We start from the raw sequence: 23,238 nt of genomic DNA, 5'->3' as shown, positions 1-23,238 counted from the left end.
GTATTCTGTTGACCTTCACTCTACTTTCCTTGGTGGGTGTTTGGGAATCTTCTTTGTATTGGAATGACTGAAGGACTGAAGGGAGATACTTGGAAAGATGCTTTGTGGTGATCACAGTCTGCCTGAGGCGCAGAGGAAAAGGGTGAGGGGGACACATTGTTCTTCTTACTGTCAAAGGACTCCCGGTATTCTGGAACCCAGGCAGGGGAACACGTGCTCCCAACTGTGGAATCAGAGGGAAGGGCACACCCAGGTGAGGGAGGTGCGTTTAGGGGCAGCCCTGCCTCACCTCGATTTTTGCGTGTACTCACCTTTAGGGCAGCTTCGGTAGGCATCCAAGTAGTTTTCCACCTACTTAAAATGCCTAACCCCATACAGAGTTGTTTTGTAACAAATTACAAAACAATCGAACCCAATTTTAATTTATCTCAATAGTAGTACTTTTTGGTTTCAACTTCTAAAAAAAATTTCAAAAAAAATTTAAATTGTGGTAGAACAGCCATAACAGAGTTTACCATGGTAACCCCTTAAGAATGGTTAAAAATGACAGCTTGGTGACATTAAATACATTCCTTTGCCGTGCAGCCATGAACAGGGTCCATGTTCAGAACCATTTCCATGTTGAAGACTGGGACTCTGTAGCTTGTAAATGGTCACTCCCAGTTCCTCCTGCCAACCACCATTCTGCTTTCCACCTCTGTGGATTCGACGGCTGTCAGTCTCTGAGACCAGTGGAATCACACAGTATTTCTTCTTTTGTGACTGGCTTCTGTCACCCAGCCTAACGTCCTCAGGGTTTGTCTGTGGGATAGCACGGGTTGGATCTTTCCTTTTTAGGAGTTCCCTTGTGTGTGCATACTGCTTTGTGTTTATCCGTCCGTCTGTCCAGAGATGGTCTGGCTGCGTCCACCTTTCAGTTGCTATAAATAACGCTGCTGGAGACATGGGTGCAGCATCTCTGCTCTCCAGCAAGGTCATGCCCTCCTTGATCCTTTAGATCTGACACGTTCCTGTTTCTCTGCCCCTGCTGGAGAGCTGTGCTTTCTCAGTACCCGTAACGTGACTTCCCTGACACTGCATACTTAGGAGAAAAGATGCTCGGCGGCGGGGGTTGGGGAGGGTGGGGGTGGGGGGTGCTGCTGATGGAGTTGGGGAAATTAAGCAGCGCGCGGAATTTAGACCTGTTTTCTTCTCTTCCTGCCACTCGCAGGGTTTGCAGTGACAGCGCAGGTGGACGAGCATCAGCATCTCAGCCGCATACTGATAAGCGACGTTCTCCCTGACGGCTTGGCATATGGAGAAGGTCCGTGCGGCACAGAGTGTCTCTGTGCTCTCTCAGTTCAACACTGTGGGATGCAGTCTGCCTGGGCAAAGTCTCTTGTTACAGTTTTGTCAGAGAATGGTTTCTCCTAGCGTTAGAAAAAAGTACACTTGATAGTTTAATTGAAAATGCATATGCGCATATATTTTTATATATGCATATATGTCTACCTATATATGTGGAGAGAGAGAGAGAATTTGCAGGGGGAGGTGTTTTGAAGGAGAGCATGTATACACACAGGCGGTGTGCAGACAGGGAAAGGAAACAGAAAGCCAGACAGACACAGGTAAATGTTGTTTTTCATGGCATTTAACATCAGGTAAGTAGAAGAACAATGAATTTGAATGAGGGTCAGATGGTATCCCCCCCTTTTTTTAAGATTTATTGATTTACTTTAGAGGGAACATGCACGATCGGGGGAGGGGCCGAGGGAAAGACTGTGCAGCAGAGGCCCTGCTGAGCTCAGAGCCCTTGGCTCCAGACCCTGAGATGCGACCTGAGCTGAAATCAAGAGGGGGACCCTCAACCATCTGAGCCACCCACTCACTCACAGGAACTCACTGTTCCTTCTGGGGGCATCGGGCTGGTGAGCACAGGACTCTTGTCATGAGTTTAAGCCCCACGTTAGGCAGAAAGCTTACTTAAAACCAAAACCAAAACCCCCACACTGTCCCTTTTAATCCTGGCTTTGAGAGACCTGTCATGTGTGGTCAGCGGCCTCGCAATCTGTGCGTTTTGGCCTTTCTTCGAAGACAGTGGTGGGATGGTCCCTGTGAATCCACGGTTTGAGTCCCTAGCCGTCCTTCACGGTCACGTTAAGATAACTTCCCTCAGTCCTCTCCCTTCTCTTCCTTCTGTTTCCTCTTCCTTGTTCTCAGGGTTGAGAAAGGGCAATGAAATCATGACCTTAAATGGGGAAGCTGTGTCTGATCTTGACCTGAAGCAGATGGAGGCCTTGTTTTCCGAGCAGAGCGTCGGGCTCACTCTGATTGCCCGGCCGCCAGAGACCAAAGGCACCTTGTGCTCGTCCTGGTCAGACAGTGACCTGTTCTCAAGGGACCAGAAGCATCTGCTACCCCCTCCAAACCAGTCCCAGCTTCTGGAGGAGTTCCTGGACAACTTTAAAAAGAATACAACCAATGGTAAGGCTGTGTTCTTTCTTCCTTCTTCACTGCTGGTGTCGACAGCTGATATTTTTAGGCTGTAATTTTGCTTGCAAACTTAGATTATTTAGGCTGTTCAAGGAATGCTTTCTCATTTATTAGGAGAAGAACACAGATGCCAACCAAGTAGATTTAATCAAAATTTCATGCACTGCAGAAATTATAACACTTCCATGGAAGTAGAAAATAAATGTCTGCCCAAGAGAATATTCTTTAAACTCAAAGAATCTTAAAAAAAAAAAAAAAATCATCCAGGATAGTTTTGTATCGTAATTGCTTTGTGATTGAAGGTAGATGAAGACCAACGTAAGTGACAAAGTTTGATTTTTTTATTCAGTTGAATCTAAGGCAAAAAAACCATTTTGCAGCAACCTTTTGGGTTCTTAGAAGATTGGGTACAGTTTCGTTTACCTCTTCCATAGGTGCCTCGTTGGCGCAGTAGGTAGTGCATCAGTCTTATAATTTTTTTTTTGAAGATTCTATTTATTTGTTATTTACTTGACAGAGAGAGCACAAGCAGGGGGAGTGGCGGGCAGAGGGAGAGGCAGGCTCCCCGCAGAGCAGGGTTGCCCAATGCAGGAGTTGTCTCCAGGACCCCGTGATCATGACCTGAGCTGAAGGCAGATGCTTAACCAACGGCGCCACTGAGGCGCTCCTCAGTCTCCTAATTCTTTACCTCTTTTGTTAAGTGGCTACTTTTTTCATGAACGGCAAGCTTTTCACATAGTTCATAAATTTTAAAATTTCGGCAAGGCTTAAAAGTGAAAAGTTGTGGGATACCTGGGTGGCTCGATCGGTTAAGTTGGCTGCCTTCAGCTCAGGTCATGATCTCAGGGTCCTGGGATCGAGTCCCGCATGGGGCTCCTTGCTCAGCAGGGAGCCTGCTTCTCCCTCTGCCTCTGCCCTTACCCCTGCTTGTGATCGCTCCCTCTCTCCCTCTCTCCCTGACAAATAAATAAGTAAAATCTTCAATTAAAAAAAAAAAAGGAAAAGTTGTATGCCAACTTATTTATCTAGAAATAAAATTTCCACATGAAGAAATAATCTGAAAGTCTGGATTTCTTAATTCTGGATTTATTAATTCTTGCATAGTCCATATGCTGCAGGCAAGTAAATCAGAGGCTCCCACTACTGCTGCAAACCTGTAGATTCCCTCTGTATCCCTGAAAGAAGATGGTCAAGCCCCCACATGAGATAGAGCGTAGGGTCTTTATGTTATGTGGACACAGAGGAAATTTTTCTTTAAGATTTAGATATTAATTAATTAATTAATTTAGCCAACTCGAGCAGAGGGAGGGACAGAGGGCAAGGAGAGAATCTCAAGCAGACTTCTGCACTTGAGCACAAAGCCTGACGCAGGACTTGATCTCACCACCCTGCGATCACGACCTGAGCCGAAACCAAGAGTTGGATGCTCAGCCGGCTTAGCCATCCAGACAGCCCCCACCCAAAGGAACTTTTATACTTAATTGCAGCGATAATGGAGTTCCAATTGAAATCTCTGTGTGATTACTAGAAATGAATGAAACACACAAAAAGAGGAGTTGTTCGGACAGATTGCATTATAAAGTGAGTTTATTAGGTCATTTTTGGAATTAAAAAATCAGATGTAAGATTTGTGGTTCAATAAGGTGTATAGTGCTTTCCTCTATTGGGGCTTCACTCCAATTTAAAATGCCATTAAATTGGCTATTGGTATATAAAAGCAGATATCGTAAAGCAGAACTTGTGATGGAATTAATGAATTACTTGGTTATATTAGGGCCATCACTCACTTACCCTGGGCTCTGGTACGGGCCTGAGCATTCCACGTAATACATGCGTGTGTCCATTCGTTGGATTCATTATTCATGAGGGATCCATTCACTGCCCATTAGATATCTATGTATTTTGTCGTAATAAGAGATTACTGCAGAGTCTATAACACTTTTGGTACTGCAGGAATGAATTTCTATAGAAAGCAGCCAAAGTGGCAAATTTGCCTTTTTTTTTTTTTTTTTTTTTTTTAATAGTAAGGATGAAGCAGGTCAGCTAAGCCTGTTTACTCCTTTTCATTTGTTTTTCACAGAAACAATTCAAAGAGGCCCTGGGTCAAATTGCCATTCTGTGGGGCACCTGGGTGGCTCAGTGGGTTAAGCATCTGCCTTGAGCTCAGGTCCTGATCTCAGGGTCCTGGGATCAAGTTCCGCATCGGGCTCCTTGCTGAGCAGGGAGTCTGCTTCTCCCTCTCCCTTTTCCCCTCCTCCTTGCTCGTACATGCTCTCTGTCTCTCTCTCATGCTCCCTCTCTTTCTTTCAAATAAGTAAATAAAATCTTAAAAAAATAACAAAAGATAGCCATTCTATCACTCAGCTCAGGGGGCCATCCTCCTGGTGGAAACCTTTATAACTTATGGAGAGCTGCTGCCGTGGATACAGATGGCTTAGAGCGTCCGCTGCCAGTGCTTTCCTGCAGCTGGTCCCACAGGTGCATGCACGGCTGCCCCCCCCGCCCCCTCCCGTCGGGGCCCTGCTGCACCCAGGAGAGAGCCCTTGATCTCTCCCTGGTTTCCTGGCGGGGCTGGTGGGGCTGAACCGTGCTCCCCAGGAGCGCCCTGCCACCCTTCCGCCCGCAGTTCTGCCTCTGCCTCCCTCACTGTTCCTTAGTAACGTGCTTCGGTGGAAAACGGAATGGCCACGATGGCAGCTTCCCCACAGTTTGCAGACACAGAATTCGTTTTCTCTTTGAAGTGGTGCTTGTGAAGGAAGAAAGCGCCTATGAGTGAATGTCCCAGAAGGACGCCTATGTGTCTTTAAGGTTGGGGGGAAAGAGAATAAGGGGCCAGGGCGGAAAAGATGAAAGAAGCAAGTCCCTCATCTGTGCACAGTCTCGAGACTGCACCCAGCGGCCTTGCGTGGTGCAGGGAGAGGGAAGGTGGCACGAGGTGGCACATGAGGTGGGGTGACCGGCACGCAGGCCGGTGAGTCCAACCTGAATTCGGGTCCTGGCTGGGCCTCAGGGCAGCCCTCAGCCGGGGAACCATGGGCGCTGGTGGGGGCTCCGAGCTTCCTTACCCGCTGCGGGGACAGTTCTGTGGTGTGTACCATGATGCAGCAAGGGGTTGTGGTAAACCTGAGCCCCACGTGTATGGAGCAACCTTGTTTTCACGCCTTTTATGGGCTTCCTCCCTTCTTGGTCTCACCTTCCCTATGCCCTCCCTTGGACCTCTTGGGATCACCTTCCAAATAAACGTGTAAACTCAGGTCCTCGGCATGGACTCTGCTTATGGGGGAGCCCATATGGAGACATCGAGCTTTGATTTCTCATCTGGAAGACATGGTTTCGCCCCTCACCCAAATAGGTCCCTACGAGGGAGCCCACATCTGTGTGTGTGTCTGGCCGAGCTCCTTATGCGTCTGGAGTTCCGAAAACGGGATTCTTCTCTTCCCTCTCCTCTGCAGCTCAATGTCGTATGAAAAATTACCTTGCTTTACTTTGGCAATGATTCAGAAAACGGTAGTCCTATTTTCTTGCTAAGAAGGTTAAAAATTACACAAAGGGAAGGACTTAAATGACTTTGATAAACAACTTTTCATTCAACTTTGAGTTAATACTCAGAGTCTGCCTTCCCCTCAATTTCGTGTTTCCCTCCGCGTTACCAGAGGCAGCCCCAGCCCAGGACTCGGAAAGAAGGACGGTTTTCCCATTTTGTTTTCCGGAGAAGCCAGTCCTCTGTCTGTTAATAAAAAACAAACAGCTGGTGGTCTGCAAGGGAAGGCCTGTGTTTTGTTTTGTTTTGTTTAAACAGAAATGTAAGAATATGAGATGGTAAAGGAAGAAGCCGCAGGGTAGTTTTGGGCATATCTTGACTGTCTGTGATGAAGGTTTACTGATCCTGTATTTCATGCTTAAAACGTGTGAGGCTCTGGGAATAAGCTTCATTGGGCTTAGGGCTTTTGGTCTACTTGTGGTTTTGGTCAGGTATCCAGACATTTGTGTTTTGTTAACTTTAGTCTTTTGCTCAGGTTAGAGCAAAACAAAACACCCTTCTTATTTACATATCTGACTGAAAAAAGTGCCTGCACAAGTAGCAGGTTCCAAGGAGCCCGGGCAAGGATGGTAGCTTGCTCTTCAGCATCTTTGCATTTCTAGAAAAGAAGCATGTACTGACTCTTTGATACGTGCCCCAATTGGGGAAATGGTTTGAGAACCATTGAAGACTCTCCCGCTGAGCTTGGGAAAATGCGCATCAGAGAGCCTCCTGCAGGAGGTCTGGGGTAGTGCAGGCTCCATTGTTAACCTGGTTCTCTCTGGGGGGGCCTGGGTGGGGAGAGACATTAGTCTGACCCTGAGAGGTGGGACGTACTCTTTCTTGAACCCTTGCATGCCAAGGGTTTGAGGATTACATAAGATCATCTGTGTCAAGTTTCTCAGCAAGTGATAGCTGTTGTGTTTGCGTGTTGTTCCTCTACTGGTGGGGGGGATTATGTGCCCCAGACCGCCGCCACTGTCCTGAGTAGCTCAGAATGCAGCCAGCTGACCGGTGAGCTCAGCTCGTTTGTGCTGCAGCCCACCCTCCAGAGACACAGGCCCATTCGGCAAATCGAGTATACCAAGCAGTCATGGGCTCCCTGTGGCCTCCGTGAAGAGCGCAGCAGAGGGGAGCACATCTAGAACTGATGGTTAAGTTCCTGGGTTTCCTTGGACAGGAGTGACCCATCTGATTCTTGCCTCTAAGGGTCTGGCTTTCTGTTTGGGTTATCTGCTGCGGAAAGAGCGGAGACATGTGTAGGCTGTATTGGATGAGTGCGGGAATCCCGGAGAGGGTAATGGTGCAGCTGGATTCCCCCAAAGAGGCTGGTGTTGGTTTCGAGCCACCAAGGCCACCAGGGAGGGTTTGGGTGTGCCAGGCCCCTGATGATCCCATATTCCTCTTCCTGCCTTTTTTTTTTTTTTTGTGGTTTAGATTGAAAGTCCCTTTTCCTGGGTATGCCATCTTCTTGAGAAATTCCAGCAGATTTTTGAGAGCGTCCTGTTGGGCCTAGAGTTTCTGAACAAAGTCTTTCTGTCCGCGTGGAGCTTGTTGTAACAGTAACGTTGTCTCCGTCTGTAAATAGCGATTAACACTGTGCTGGGCGAGTTGGGGTGCACTCCATAGGCAGAAGAGACGGGACTTAGGTTCTGGCCCCCACTCCGACGGCATCAGCCCAGCAGTGCTCACCCGATGAGGAAGGTAATTGCAGCCTGAGGTTCTTTTTTTAATTCCCCACCCGGTGCTGAATCATTCTCGTTCTGAATTGGTGTATGAGGAGTGTAGGTCCCAAAGCTACCAGAAGCCACTTAGATGCAGATTTGCTCTTTGGAAGGAATTGCTCCTGGGAATTGTAACGTGCCCCTTATACAGCTTTTCACCGGGGGGCGGGGGGCACGGGGGTGGAATTACATAGCTGGCTCTGATGTGGCAAACCCACTGATTTCCTGTGGGTGAGGATGAGGGCATTTTGGCTTCCACAGCCTGGTGTAGGATGAGGAACAGCATTTAGCTCAGGGAGTGCTGTTTGTGTGTGTGATCGCTGCTACGGCTGCTGGCCTGCGGACGCCCCAGATGCCCAGATGTAAAAATGTAGGAGTTCCTAAGGATGACTGGTGCATTAAAAAATTTTGAAGAAGGGGCACCTGGGTGGCTTAGTTGGTTAAGCATCTGCATTCAGCTCAGGTCATGATCTCAGGGTCCCGGGATTGAGCCCCGCATCGGGCTCCCTGCTCAGCGGGGAGCCAGTTTCTCCCTCACCCTCTGCCTGCTGCTTCCCCTGCTTGTGCTCTCTCTCTGTCTAATAAATAAATCTTTTTTAAAAATTTAAGAAAATTAAAAGAAAATATGAGTGAGAAATAGACTGCTTTACCAGGACACAGAATGTTGGTCTTAGAATCTTCATTGCAAATAATGGTGTTGAAGGTCCTTATCCATTTCATCACTTCCATCCACGTGAGTGTGTGGTTTTCTCGTCCTGAGCAGGGAGTTACAGACCTTGGATACAGACTCTCTTCCCTAGCTTGGTGTTGTTGGGACGTTTTGTCCCCTTTTTTCATTCTTCACCCTTCATTTATTCACTTGTTTATTTAACAGACAAGCAATAACGTTCTGCTTAATGTTGCAGATACATAAAGATGAATTAGACGTTATTTTCTATCCTCAAGAACCTTTTGTTGAGAGGGGAAAGTAAAAAGCTTGTAAATAATAATTCACTATTAAAAAATCCTTTTCAATAAAGAGAGAAGAAGTTCAGCTCAGGGGTGCCTGGGTGGCTCAGCGGGTTAAAGCCTCTGCCTTCGACTGAGGTCATGATCCCAGGGTCCTGGGATCGAGCCCCACATTGGGCTTCCTGCTCGGCAGGGAGCCTGCTTCCCCCCCTCTCTCTGCCTGTCTCTCTGCCTACTTGTGATCTCTGTCTGTCAAATAAATAAATAAAATCTTAAAAAAAAAAAGCTCAGCTCAGAGGTAGAATTCCCACTGATTTTTCTGTTTATTTTGAGCAAAAGTTCCAAAAGAGAGATGTGAGAAATTGGGGAAAGGTGATTAGCATTTGCCTTGAGCACCGCAGCTGGGCAGTTACCTGTGGGGGTGTGTGTAGTGTGGGGTCTGGAGGGCATTTCACGTACAGCACATAGAGCTCACCAGGCTAGTGTGTGAATGGGAAATAAAATTGGAACGCCTGTTGGGGCCAGATTGTAGAAAACCCATATTTGCAGGAATCTGTAACATGTCCTGGCCTGTATCTAAAAAAACGAAAACAAAAAACAAAACAAAACCCTGAAAAACTGGTGAGTATTGCATTACTCTTCTGCCTTATGCAAAATGCAGAGGATTTGTTGGTCACTTATTTTCTTTTTTTTAAAAGATTTTATTTATTTATTAGAGTGAGAGAGAGAGCGTGCACATGGGTGTGGGGGGCAGAGGCAGAGGGAGGAGGGACCCTCCCCTCCCACCCCATGGGGGGCTCATCCCAGGACTCTGGGATCATGACCTGAGCCGAAGGCAGATGCTTAACCAAATGAGCCACCCAGGTCTTTGGTCGTTGTTTTCAATGACCAGAAGACCTTGTAAAAGAAATACTCAAATAAACGTGGTCTCCCACCCCCCCCCACTTGGGGAAGAAGGAATGAATAAATGCATTACTGAAGGTGTTCTATAAAACCAAAGTGCTCCTCCACATGTGAAGCCATGGCCAGGAAGGGTGTGGTCCTCACAGTGGTGGTTAGGGGGCTACCCTGCTGGCTTGTGGTAGGGGGTGCCCCATAGCAAGGAGGATGAGGCATTGTTGGAACTGAGGGGGAACCTGGTAGATAAAGTTGGCCTGCATTTTGAGTTAAAAACCAGTCCTGTATTATCTCTCCCAATAGTAAGTGGAAATTTATCTTTCAGGTAAAAATCTACAGAATTTCTTTGAAGAACACTGTATGAAATTTCCGTGGGCGATGTCCCTTTGACTAGCTCTTTGAGAGTTTGGGAGGACTGCGTCAAATCTTGTCCCCCGCACTGGCTGAGTGAGCCGCTTAGAGCTGTTAGTCGTGGTTGAAAGAGGAAGCTTTAGAGGCTTTTACCTGAAAGAAAATAAACCTCTGACTCTTCTGCGGCTGTCAGGAGTACTGATTGCTGAATGGTGCTTGTCTGCGTTTCCATGTTTGTTCTTTGTAATGGGCTTAGAAATGATTTCTACTGCAGCCTTCTCCTTCCTTGTGAAGGAATTGAGACCATCAGGAAGGACCAGGTGGGGACATCTCTCCTTGAGCTTTCCCTTCTAGAGACAGCTATGTTGTGACCGTGTCTTTCATTATTTGGATTGGTAATACACATGCCTGGTGTGACATCCCAGTGGTGCGAAGGGTTCAACAGTGGAAGCTGTGCAGGGAAGTGGTTAAGAACGTGGCTACTGCTCATGTAACTTGGGGTCAGTCTTGCTCCAGGTTTGGACTAGCTGTGGGGCGTTGGTTGGGCACGCCTCTTAATCTGTTTGTGCTTGCTTTTCGCAGTCATAAACTAGTCTAGGGTTTTTATGGGATTAATGAGCTAATAATTTGGGAAGAACTAGATAGTGGCATATAGCAAAAACCACAGAAGCATTTAACTGAATAAAATAGATGAATTTCTCCCACTCTGTACTTAGCCACCCACTTTCTCACCCAGAGGTAGTCATTGTTCTTAGTTTCTTTCTCATTCCAGTCTGGAGACTCTTAAATGTTGGTGAAAATGGTAGGGCCTTTTTCTGCTCTGTTTTATTGAATTGTTTTTGTCCATGGCTATGGTAGGCAGATAATGCCATACCATAGCCAATAATGTCCACATGCTAATCCGCAGAACCTGTGAAAATGGCAAAAGAAGTTAGGTGGCAGAAGGAACTTCAGTGATGTCATTGGATCAAGGACTTGAGATGGAGAAATTCTCCTGGATTATCCAGTGGGCCCACTGTAAAACAGAGGCTGGAGAGTCCGAATCAGAGATGTAAGGACGTAAGGAGATTGGAGTGATACAGGCTGGTGAGTGAGGTAATGGGTGCAGCTTCTAGAAGTTGCAGAGACACAGGAACAGATTCTCCTCTGGAGCTTCCAGAGGGACCATGGCCCAGGCGGACCCATTTCAGTCTTCTGACCTCCAGAAGTGTAAGATAATAAATTTGTGTTTATGGGTCAAGCACTGTGTTTGATGGCTGAGGTGCAGAAATGAAGAACCATAGCCCCAAGTAAGTGAAACCATATGACCATTGACTCTCTCTGCGAGCACAAGGAATAACACGGAGAACATGGGGAGAGGGAGAAGAGAAGTGAGTTGAGGGAAATCGGAGGGGGAGACAAACCATGAGAGACTGTGGACTCAGAGAAACAAACTGAGGGTTTTGGATGGGAGGGAGGTGGGGGGTTGGGTGAGCCTGGTGTTGGGTATTAAGGAGGGCAGGTATTGCGTGGAGCACTGGGTGTGGTGCATAAACAATGAATTTTGGAACACTGAAAAAAAAATAAAATAGAATTTAAAAAAAAAAACCCAACATAGTCTCACCTTCAGGCTGCTACAGAGGAGGTGGGGTGGACGTGTGACTAGCCAACAACAATCCTAATCCGCCGTCATAACAGCTCTAGTCCCACAGTTCTAAATTTGTGGGTCTCCAGGTTCTTTACTGTGAAAAATTATCAGGGACCCCAATGGGCTTTTGTTATGTGGGTTATATCTGTCATGGTTTACTGTATTAGAAATTTAACCTGAGAGGCTCCTGGGTGGCCCAGGTGGTTGGGTGTCCAGCTCTTGGTTTCGGCTCAGTCATGATCTTGGGGTCATGAGATGGAGCCCCATGTTGGGGTCTGTGCTCGGTGCAGAGTCCCTCTCCCTCTCTCCCAGCCCCTCTACCCACTTAAATACACACATACTCTCTCTCTAAAAGAAATAAAATCTTTTTTAAAAAAATTAACATAAAGCATTATTTGCTTCAGAGGTACAGTAAGTAAATAAAATCTTAAAAAAAATTTAAACCAAAAAATTTTTAAAATATTTATTAAAATTTATTTTAATGTAAAAATGACGAATCCATTTCATGTTAACACAGTAAGCAGATTTTTAATGAACTAGTTCTCCAAACCAAAAAAAAAAAAAAAAAATCAGTGAGAATAGCATTGTTTTACATTTTTGTAATCTCTTCAATGTGTGTCTTAGTAGAAGACAGCTGGGTTTTACGTCAGCATCTGCATTCAACCTATTGCAAGTGTTTGTTTTTGTGAAAGTGATTTGAAGAAAATCCATCCTCACACAGATAATGTAGTTGGCAAAGGGAGGGGTATTTTAATGATCTTTCAAATAATTGTGGATATTCTTCTTTACTATTACACCAAAACTCAACACGTAGTAGTTCGTTCAAGTGAGTTGCATGTGGGTTCTGAAACACTGTTTGTAGACCTTCCTACTTGCTCCAGTTAAAGTCCATTGACCTGTCGTACACTCTGAATGGAGCTTTTAGTCATGTGATTTTGTAATGTGCAGTGGTTATTTGGAAAATATTAGATTGCTGGGTTATGCCAATCTTTCAAATACGGATGTTTCATTATGCAACATGAAAATCACACTCCTTAATATCCTCACCAGTTTCATGTGGAAAAGTCTTGATGTGTTGGGAAACTATGAAGCTCACAATGGTAGACATTTTCCAGGATTTGAATTTTTGCCAGAACGTTTGAATTATATCTACAATACTGTCCATTTTTTCCCTTGGAAGTGACAGGCTTACTTCATTCATTTTATGTTTTCATTTAAAAAAATTTTTTTTAAGTAGGCTCTACGCCCACTGTGGGTCTTGAACTCATGACCCTGAGATCAAGAGTTGCATGCTTTACCAACTGAGCCACCCAAGTACCCCACACTTTGTCCATTTTAAAGAAAATATTTTGTCAATTTTTTTTGAGTAAAAATTGTTTTGTGGGGAAAAAAAAGAAGTTAGCTTAGCTTGCAACACAATGGTGTAAGTGCATTTTCTTGCAACAACCATTGCATAAAGCTGTATGGATTTTTCTCAAACGTGTTCACAAGAGCTGAGTTCTAGTAGAGTCCGCCGTTTTCACGGCTTCACCGAGGACGTTGTTAATGGATGCCGCATGTTCTCAACGGCACTGTGCGGTGATGGAGTCAGCAGTGACTAGGACGGTCGGTGCCGCTGCTCTGATGTGCGCTACTCCACAAGCAGATCTACCCAGGACTGCCTTGCACTGCCACTGCAGGTGTCCCCAGAGCGAAAATGACCGATGACATCTAGCATTATTATTCAAAATACTTTTAAACTTGTAGGCCATTTGAGAGGGTCCCAGTGGCCCCTGAAGTCAGCGGACCACACTCTGAGATGGGCCATGACGGTATAGGGTCAGCGAGAATGTGTGTTCCACATTGTCAGGGCCACTTCTGAGGGACAGTCTCATTTGCGTTAAACCCTGAAGGAAGCAGAGTGTCTTGGGGGCACAAAGAAGTTGTGGAGGGTGGGGGGTCAGGGTCTTGCTGAGGGGAGATGTGTGGGAGTGATCCAGGGTTTTCGGAAGGTAAGGCGCAAACGGGGGAGATGGAGAAGATAAGGCTGGACTGGTGACCAGGGGCCAGGTCACAAAGGGTCTCGTGTGCCAGGCGGGGAAGCCAGGTGGCGAGGAGCCTCGGGGGAGTGGGAGGGGACCTGCAGCTGCTGATCTGCCCCCTGAGAAGTGACACAGCCGTGGGCCGGGCTGGGATGAGGGGGAGTGCTGGGGTGGAGGCGAATCCCTGAGCTCTCACCAGAGCCCTGCGGTTGGGCAGGGCAACTGTCCTTCCTCAGCACCGGGTCTCTTTTTGCTTTATCACGAGTAAGTCACCGAACGTATCAGTGGGGCCACTCAATAAAGATTTGCTTAAAAAAAAAAAAAGATTTGCTCAAATGTAGGCACAAATGAATCAGGGATATGGGAATGGTAAGATTAAGCTTCTAAAAAGAATTTTGAAAAAACCCTCCAGGGTCTTGTGTTTCCGATATTAACTTTATTTTTCAAAAAGATGCTAATGCTTACCTTGTATCTAAAATGTGGTTTGTTTCAAATGTAAAAGGTATGGCTTGTGGCCCAGAAGGGAATCCCAGCTTTGTTTAGGAGGCTGAATTTATGGTGCTTTAAAGAAATTTGACGTTGAGAGTTCTTTTTTCCATGAAGTTGGCAAATGAACTATAAAGCTTAATTTTAATTCTTAATCCTGAACTGAACCACTGAAGTTGTCTATGATGTGAGGCATGCCATGTTCTTACCTGCCCCCCCCAGCCCCCACGGCGAGTACTCCTTACCCATGAAGAGTGCCTGAGGCCAAGCAGAGAGACTAGGGGCTCGCTCTCTCTCTTTCTCTCTTTAATTTACTCATTAAACAAATATTTAGTGGCTGCCTGTTCTGTACGAAGCACTGTTTTTAGAAGTGCTGGAGATAGAGCAGTGAACACGACAGGTTAAAACTCGCTGAACACATGGGCCTTACATTTCAGTGCATGGAAATCCATTTAAGCAACAAACATAATGAAATTATATAGTGTACCAGCAGGTGGTAAGCATGACGGAAGACAGTGCATCTGGGGAGGAGGGACCAGGAGTATGCAGGTGGCAGTTGTAACTAGGGCAGCAGCACTGTCGGTAGGACCGAGGCATTGGTGTAAGCTTGGAGATGGGGGTGGAGCCTTGCGGACATCCCGGCAGAGGGAACAGCCGCAGGTGCCCTGAGATGGGGACGTAAGTGGCGCGTTTCAGGATCGGCAAAGAGCCCAATGTGCCTGGGGAAGAGCGAGGGGCTGGGGAGCAATGGGAAATGAGGCCCAGGAGGACATGTGAGCATCAGGGAGGACTTGATAAGGCAGTTCGAGGTCTGCGGAAAATGAGGCACCGTCCCGTGTTTTGGAGCAGAGAAGGGACGTGATCTGCCTGCGGTTTTCAAAGGATCAGCAGCTGCTGAGAAGAGGCTGTAGGAGGCCGAGGGTGCGTTGAGGCTTCTGCAGTGATAAGTGGGGCACCATGGTGCCTTTGCCTTCTGGTAGCTGGGGTGTGGGGGGGTGTACAGCCCACAGAGCTTGCTCAGAGATTGGGCGTGGGGTGTCAGGGGAGAGCCGGCAAGGATGACTCTGAGGTTTGGCTCTGAGCAACTGTTAGGAAGGAATTGCTATCAGCTGAGATGGGGAAGCTGTCGATGGAGTAGTTTTGGGGGAAGACCAGGAGTTGACTTTAGAAGACCTTGTGTTAAGCCTCTGTGTTTATAGCGAATATTCCACCTGCTTCCAAATGGCTTCAAAGTTACTTATACTGAACGCCCATACATAGTCCACAAAACTCATCAAAATTAACAATGTAAAGGGACGCCTGGGTGGCTCAGTTGGTTAAGCGGCTGCCTTTGGCTCAGGTCATGATCCTGGGGTCCTGGGATCGAGTCCCACGTCAGGCTCCTTGCTTAGCAGGGAGCCTGCTTCTCTCTCTGCCTTTGCCTGCCACTCTGCCTGCTTTTGCACGCGCTCTCTCTCTCTCTTATTTATCAGATAAATAAATAAAATCTTAAAAAAAATTAACAACGTAAAGGAAAGGGAAGAAGATTTGAATGACGACTTGCCTACTTGAAAGGTTTTCACTCCCAGTATACGGGCAAAAACATCTTTATGAGAAAATGATGATGTTTGAAATAGTGCAACAAATTAATTCCTTTCATTTCCATCAATTGAGTTATGATTTGTTGCATCTTATATATTTATTTCTGATTCTCCAGTTCTCAGCTCTGATTATCTATTTATAAGTTGTTCCCATATGAACCCCCCCCCTTTTTTTGAGAGAATGAGAGAGAGAGAGCATGCTTGTGCACTCAGGCTGGGGGAGAGGCAGAGGCAGAGAGAATCCCAAGCAGGTTCCATTCCCAGAGCAGAGCCCGATGTGGGGCTCGATCTCACACCCCTGAGATCAGCCCTGACCTAAACTCAAGATGACTGAGCCACCCAGGTGTCCCCATATACATCCTTCTTTCCCTCCCTCTCCGTTTGTCATTAACATCTTTAACAGGTTTTGGGAAGCCGTGACCAAATTCAAATTATTCAATTTTATTACTTGCTAATTGCTCTGGGAGAATTTGTTTGCAAAGAGACATATGAAATTGTTCACAAAATTAGTCTGTGTCTTTTGTGCAGATCCCTGGCCAGCTGCCCCTGGAAAGTGGCAGTGCCCCACGTAGCACAGTGTACAGAATCCCTCTTACTCCCAAATCTCCCAGCAGGCTTCCTATAGAATCTGGAATTTCCAGGGATGTCCATAGAAGCTTCTAAGCTTGCTATTCTCAGCTTTTCTACATTTACTTTCCCAATGCTAATTATTCCGAAATTGTTATTTGTGAGTTAATTCTGACTTTAATGTTTTGGTTGACGAGTGACCACATCACACTTCTGTGAAGTTGAGGCATCTTTGCACGGTGGTATTAGCAGAATTATTTGGATGTCTGCTGAATTATGTCATTATTATGTCCCCAAAACAGTCGAGGAGAAAAGGCTGAAAAATGTTGATAAGAAGCCTAGGTTTCATAAGCTTAATATGTATGACCCAAAAATGCCAGTCATCATGTATGCACCGGCCAGCGAGCCTATAGCCCCGTGTGGATGTTCTTTGATCTCCAGTAGGCCAGTGTGTGTTCAGTGAGGAAGGAGAAGGAGAAGATACGGGTTATGTGTCAAGTGACTATAAATAGACCTTTTATAATTTGCTTGGATCCCTGGGAACAGAAGTCTGCACAGAACTTATAAACTCAATTTTCAGACTTTGGGATTATAGTCTGTGAGAAGTAGGGCTGCCTCTGTGTCACCTTGAGGGAATCTTGGATGCTGCATCTTTTTAACTCTGAAAGCATTTTGCCTGTAAATCTGATAAGGAAGTTAAGATTTATTGCCTTGCAGTATTACTGTGGACTTATCATAATTTACCTACTAGATTGAAACATCCCTGGAGGAAAGATACCTTGGGGTGCTTGGATGGCTTAGTTGGTTGAGCGTCTGCCTCTGGCTCAGGTCATGATCCCGGGGTCCTGGGATCAAGCCCCATGTCCGGCTCCCTGCTCAGCGGGGAGTCTGCTTCTCCCTTTCCCTCTGCCACTCCCCACCCTCTTTGGTCCATCTGTGTCTCTCTCTCTCAAAAAAAATCTTAACAAAAAGCAGGGGCCCTGAGGAATACTTAAGTTTTTTTTTTTTTTTTAAGATTTATTTATTTGTTAGCGCGTGAGAGCACAAGCCATGGGGAGAGGCAGAGGGAGAAGGAGAGGGTCAAGCAGATTCTGCCCTGAGCGCAGAGCCCAGTGTGGGGCTGGATCCCATGATCTGTGGTCATGAGCTGAGCCGAAATGAAGAGTCTGACGCTTAACTGACCGAGCCACGGGGGCGTCCCGAGGAATACCAAGATTTTTTAAGACCGGTCAGCCAAGTGCCATTCTTAGGAATAGCACTTGTTCCTTCCAGTATCATCTTAACTGAAAGGGTGGTTCATAGGAGTCTCTTAATGTGAGGTTAAGGTGGTGTTGCTGAGAGTGGATTCTGAGGGATGAAAAACTTTTGATCTTGATGAAGACCCAAAAGTTTGTTTTCGCTTTTGTTTCCTTTGCCTTTGGGGACATGTCTTGAAAGAAGTTGCTGTGGCTGATGTCTAAGAGGTTACTGCCTGTGTTCTCCTCTAGGATTCTGATGGATTCCTGCCTCACATTGAGGTCTTTTATCCATTTCGAGTTGATCTTTGTGTATGGGGTAAGAGAATGGTCGAGTTTCATTCTTTTACATATAGCTGCCCAGTTTTCCCAGCACCATTTATTGAAGAGACTTTCTTTTCTCCACTGTATATTTTTTCCTGTTTTGTCGAAGATTATTTGACCATAAAGTTGAGGGTCCATATCTGGGCTCTCTACTCTGTTCCACTGGTCTATGTGTCTGTTTTTGTGCCAGTACCATGCTGTCTTGGTGATCACAGCTTTGTAGTAAAGCTTGAAATCAGGTAACATGATGCCCCCAGTTTTGTTTTTCAACATTTCCTTGGCAATTCGGGGTCTCTTCTGGTTCCATACAAATTTTAGGATTGTTTGTTCCAGCTCTTTGAAAAATGCCAGGTTGATCTGGATGGCACTGAAAGTATAGATGGCTCTAGGCAGTATAGACATTTTAACAATGTTTATTCTTCTGATCCATGAGCATGGAATGCTGTTCCATCTTTTTGTGTCTTCTTCAGTTTCTTTCATGAGTGTTCTGTAGTTCCTCGAGTACAGATCCTTTACCTCTTTGGTTAGGTTTATTCCAAGGTATCTATGATTCTTGGTGCTATAGTAAATGGAATCGATTCTCTAATTTCCCTTTCTGTATTGTTTGTGCTTAAGAAAGCAACTGATTTCTGCACATTGACTTTGTATCCTGCCATACTGAATTGCTATATGAATTGCTATTTGGGGGTGGAGTCTTTTGGGTTTTCCACATAAAGTATCATGCTATCTGCGAAGAGAGAGAGTTTGACGACTTCTTTGCCAATCTGAATACCTTTTGTTTCTCTTTGTTGTCTGATTGCTGTTGCTAGGACTTCGATTACTATGTTGAACAAGAGTGATGAGAGTGGGCATCCTTGTCGTGTTCCTGATCTCAACGGGAGGGCTGTCAGCTTTTTCCATTGAGGATGATATGCACTGTAGATAGATTTGTAGATAGATTTTTATGAAGTCGAGGAATGTTCCCTCTGTCCCTATACTTTGAAAAATTTTACTCAGGAATGGATGCTGTAGCTTGTCAAATGCTTTCTCTACATCAATTGAGAGGACCATGTGGTTCTTCTCTCTTCTCTTATTGATTTGTTCTGTCACATTGATTGATTTGGGAATGTTGAGCCACCCTTGCATCCCATGGATAAATCCCACCTGGTCCTGCGTGGATAATCTTTTTAATGTACTGTTGGATCTGAATCCTGGAGCACACCTACAAGCTTCCCAATTTTCTTCTTTATAAATCTGACTACTGGGGACATGTGCTGAGACTTTCTCAGAGCTGAAGACAGCTCATTTGTACACATGTGTGTGTGGGGGGTGCTTCTAGGATGGCCCAGGATGCTGCTTGCCAAGCCATATGCCCAGCTCCAGCCAGTGACTGCTTATCCTAGGAGAGCAGCTCACAGCCCAGTCAGTGCTGCTCTGTAACTTCCATGGGCTGATTGGTGACCACGACATGGGATGCTTTTGGCAGATAAAAACCAAAACCACAGCTAAAAAGGAACAGTCTGTCTTACCCACTGTTGGTCAGTGCTGATAGTGAGAAGTGCTTGAATTTTAATTTGAGGTTGGTGACAATGATACCAGACTGGATCTGCAGTAAAGGGGTCTGGATTCTAGCTCCCGCTGTCTGACCTTGGGTGCTTTACTCTGACCCCTGTTTCCTCAACTCTGGAAATGAAGGCGCTGACTAAACAGTTTAGCTTTTTATTTTTCCTCTGAAATTCAGTTATTTAATAGGCTTAAAGCACAAATGGTAAGGACTATGTGCCTTTCTTACAAAAGTTTGCAAAGTGAAAAGAGCAAAGTAATGGATGAAGCATTCCATTTTGGTTTTGCGACAAATCTCATTACCCCTTTAAATAGCATCAGGTCTTGACTGCTGCAGAGAAGGTGTTTGTTAAAGCTCCATAATGATAGGCTGACTCAAATCTAAAGATCACAAAGAACCTTAAAGGCATTAATTACCCCTTACATCACCACGATGGAGCAGAGATGTGTTATTATCATTTTACTTTCACAGCTGGGTAAATCAAGGCACAGAGACACTTTAAATTGCTGCTAACTTGGACAAGGTCATGGTCAGTGGTAGAGATGGAGAGAACTGTAGCTTCTGGCTTCTTCCTCCAGGTACGGAGAATGTTTGGATTTTACTTACGTTCTTCCTTTTAAATATTTGTTAACATCTGTAGAGTACAACCCATTGAGACTATGCCTCTGCAGTAAAACGGGAATTCAGATGTGGGGCACCTGGGTGGCTCATTCGGTTGGGTATCGGACTCTTGGTTTTGGTTCAAGTCATGATCCCCACTTCCAGCTTTGTGCTCAGTGGGGAGTCTGCTTGGGATTCTCTCTCCCTCCCTCTGCACCCTCCCACCCCTCGGCTCATGCATGCGTGCTCTCTCTCAAATAAATCTTAAAAAAAGAAACAAAATAAAACAAATTTAGATCTAACTGGATTGATAATCGGCTCTGTCTTACCTGAGTTCTTATCTGGAATCTGGGGATGGTGATTGGTAGCTGACCACCTTGTGATTGGGGCTTTCTCAGTTCAGGGGAAGATCCATTGTTAAGAAATAATTTTACTGTCACCATTCTTACGCTTTTTTTTTTTTTTTTTGAAACCTTTGATATTTCACACTGATTTTTGTTAACCTTGCGTAACGTGACCATATATTTTGTGTGATTTGGTTCTTTGGAATCACCTTATGGTGGACTTGAACTCTGATGTCTCTCCTGTAAGATCCACATGAACATTCTTACCTTCTGTTTTGAGAAAGAAGTGTAATTCATGTATCATAAACTTTACCTTTCAAGTGTTCAAATCAGTGGTTTTCAGTATATTCGTGGAGTTGTGCAGCCATTACCACTGTCTGGTTCCAGAATGTGTTCTTCAGCTCCAGAAGATAGTGTGTGCCCAGCAGCAGTCACCTCCCTGCCACCCCTCCCCCCAGCCTCCGAGAGCCGCTAATCTAGTCTCTGTTTCTGTGGATGTCCCTGTCCTGACTGTTGGACATAAACCATATAGGCCATGTAGCCTGTGACCATGTAGACCGCTCCCAGTTAGCATCATGTTTCCTAGGTTCATCCATGTCGTGGCATACGTCAGTCATGGACTCCTCTTCACGGCTGCGTGATACTCCATTCTGTCCTCTTTCAGTCCCGCCCGGAATTAGCCTTCCTGGAAGGTGTTACCCTGTGTGCTTTCTCCTGTAGCACCCCTCCCCCCAACACAGAATCTGTGTGTGCTCCTGTTTTAGGTTTCCTCTCAGGGTCTTTAAGTAGAATTCCATCTAAGTGGTTTGTAGGGGTTTTGAACTTTAATTCTGACACTTTGTTCAAGTTCTTAAGTGTATGAAATACAGTGTTGTCTCTTCTGTGCCCCCACATGTTAATGAAGTGTGTGTTACCTGGGGTTCTTCCCAGCTCTGGTACATACCAGTTTCTACTTCATCCGAAACCTTGGCTGGAGATCCCTTCAACCATTGACTTGTTTCATCAGGGATCTGGTAAGGGAGGCTCTTTGCCTTCTTTCTTTGGGCTAAGTGCACACCTCTGCCACAACCATAGCCTGTCTGGACGAAGAGAATGTGGGCACATCCAGTTCCCTTCTCCCTGCTTCTCAGAAGGCCTCTTCTCTTTTATGTTGTAATCAGCCCAGTGGTGGCCTGCAGCCCATTCCTCCCCTGAGAACACCTGCCATTTCTTCTTCCTCTGAAGATTCTTTCAGATGCTGAGGATAGTTATCACAAGATAATTGACTCAAATCATGGCAGCCTGCTGGTAAGAAACCTTTACTACCAGTCTTTGCTTCTTTCTGTTTGTCACCAGAAAGCTTGCATTGTCAGGAACATCACCAATTGCAATGTGACCTCCAGTGAAACGGATTTGGAAGATTTGTGAAATTTACATTTTCCTGGCACAGTATTTCTGCTGTGATAGAATATACTTCTCAGCAAGCTTAACGGTGACATTCAGACAGATGCCTTGATTTTTCTTGACTCAAGAACAGTAGCAATAATGAAATGAAGAGTCCTGGATATCTTCAGAAAAGTTGATCGGTTTTTATCAGAAGTATGTGGTATCAGTGGGTGATGTCTTTGTTAATGGTGTAATAGGACTTGACCGGTCTTTGTATGCGGTCAACTCAAGAGTTACTGTATTCTCTTATTGAATAGTCCATCTGTTTCATTTAAATAGCTTTATTTTCATTGTTTCACTGACCAATGATGAATAATATTTACCTAGATCACAGAGCATAGAAATGTCATTAATGAAAGGTATTAAATCACTGCATTTTAAACAAAAAGAATGAGCAGAATGTACGGGGATCTGAGTTAATTAAAAATAATGCTGTACAAGGTCTGCACATTTAACCTTAAAAGTTGAGAGATTTTAAGCTTTTATGTGCAGATAACTCAGTGTTCGGCATTCTCTTGGCACTATGATAAACTGTGTGTGGTGGATACTAATGCAGAATTTTACAACAGTGGGTGAAGCTTGGAGAACTGAAAAAAAATAATGTGATTTAGTATCCACAGAATGCTGTATTCTTCCACTGGCAGCATTGATTTACTGAAATCTTTATCTTTCCTTAAAATTGCATTCACACTTTTTTAAAGAACAAAAGATGCATGAGGTGAAGGAATTCAATTGGATAATTTCTAAGACTCTTTTTAGGTCTAAAATTTATAGATTCTCTACAGGCTGTTTATTTATGGAATTACAGAATAGAAATTCTGAGAAATTAAACAGAAATTGAATAAATCGAGTAGATGAAGAATATAAATCCCACAAACCATATTCTCTCAATATAAGTAGGTAAAAATTATTAAAAGTCAAAGATGTACAACTCGAATGCCACAGGGGAGTAGGCAGTTAAAAACCTAATGAAACCATTTATTATTTACTTGTAAGTTCTTTGAAATTATTTTTTAGATTTTTTTTCTTCAGTCGTCCTCATAGAAAATCATCGTTCTATAGTTTGCACCTCAGAGGGGAGCCTACGGGTTAATGATTAATCAACTAAAACATTTTTTTGAGCGTGAGAGTCCCAATTAAATAGCCTACATTATTTATCTGAACACTATCTTTTTAACCACCCTCTTTATTAGCATATTTCATTTTTCTTCAGGAAGCGAGGGAGCTAATGTTCACAGTGCACCTGCTCTTGGCTCTGGGTTTGTGGTGCATTTTGCCTCTGATGTCACTAACCTTCCCGGAGGTGGAGTTGTAGACTAGCTACAGAGAGAGGCAGGGGTGATTCTGCATGGGGAGGGAGGGGTGCTACCCTCCAGTGATGTTTTTGGAAATTCATGTGTTTGTTTTGGTTTTCCTAATAAATTGGAGAAATACAGCACTTCGTGTTCGGGAACATGGTTGCTGGATGTCTGGCATGTCCAAGTTCATTTCTCACAGTGCAGAGTTGTTCCACTGGACTTTCACTTAGGTGAAAAACGTGCATAATTATCTGAGCCAAGAACTGGCTTCATTTT

General features: G+C 45.0%; 1 protein-coding gene across 2 annotated transcripts in view; it reads left to right on the top strand.

The window, feature by feature from the left end:
* Nucleotides 1-23,238, top strand: part of TIAM2 (TIAM Rac1 associated GEF 2) — a 181,497-nt gene that overhangs the window by 112,827 nt on the left and 45,432 nt on the right. The window contains exons 13-14 of one of the 2 annotated variants that reach the window (XM_044243397.1): nucleotides 1,211-1,303; nucleotides 2,200-2,463. In XM_044243397.1, the coding sequence (XP_044099332.1) occupies nucleotides 1,211-1,303; nucleotides 2,200-2,463 (357 nt within the window). Of the gene's footprint in view, nucleotides 1-1,210; nucleotides 1,304-2,199; nucleotides 2,464-14,961; nucleotides 14,968-23,238 lie in introns of those variants that run through there. The other variant, XM_044243415.1, reaches the window with a different exon arrangement.

Source organism: Neovison vison, chromosome 1, assembly GCF_020171115.1.
Source record: "Neovison vison isolate M4711 chromosome 1, ASM_NN_V1, whole genome shotgun sequence".
Classification (NCBI taxonomy): domain Eukaryota; kingdom Metazoa; phylum Chordata; class Mammalia; order Carnivora; family Mustelidae; genus Neogale; species Neogale vison.
The sequence above is the reverse complement of the archived record's forward strand: the minus strand, read 5'-3'. Positions and strand labels throughout refer to the sequence as shown.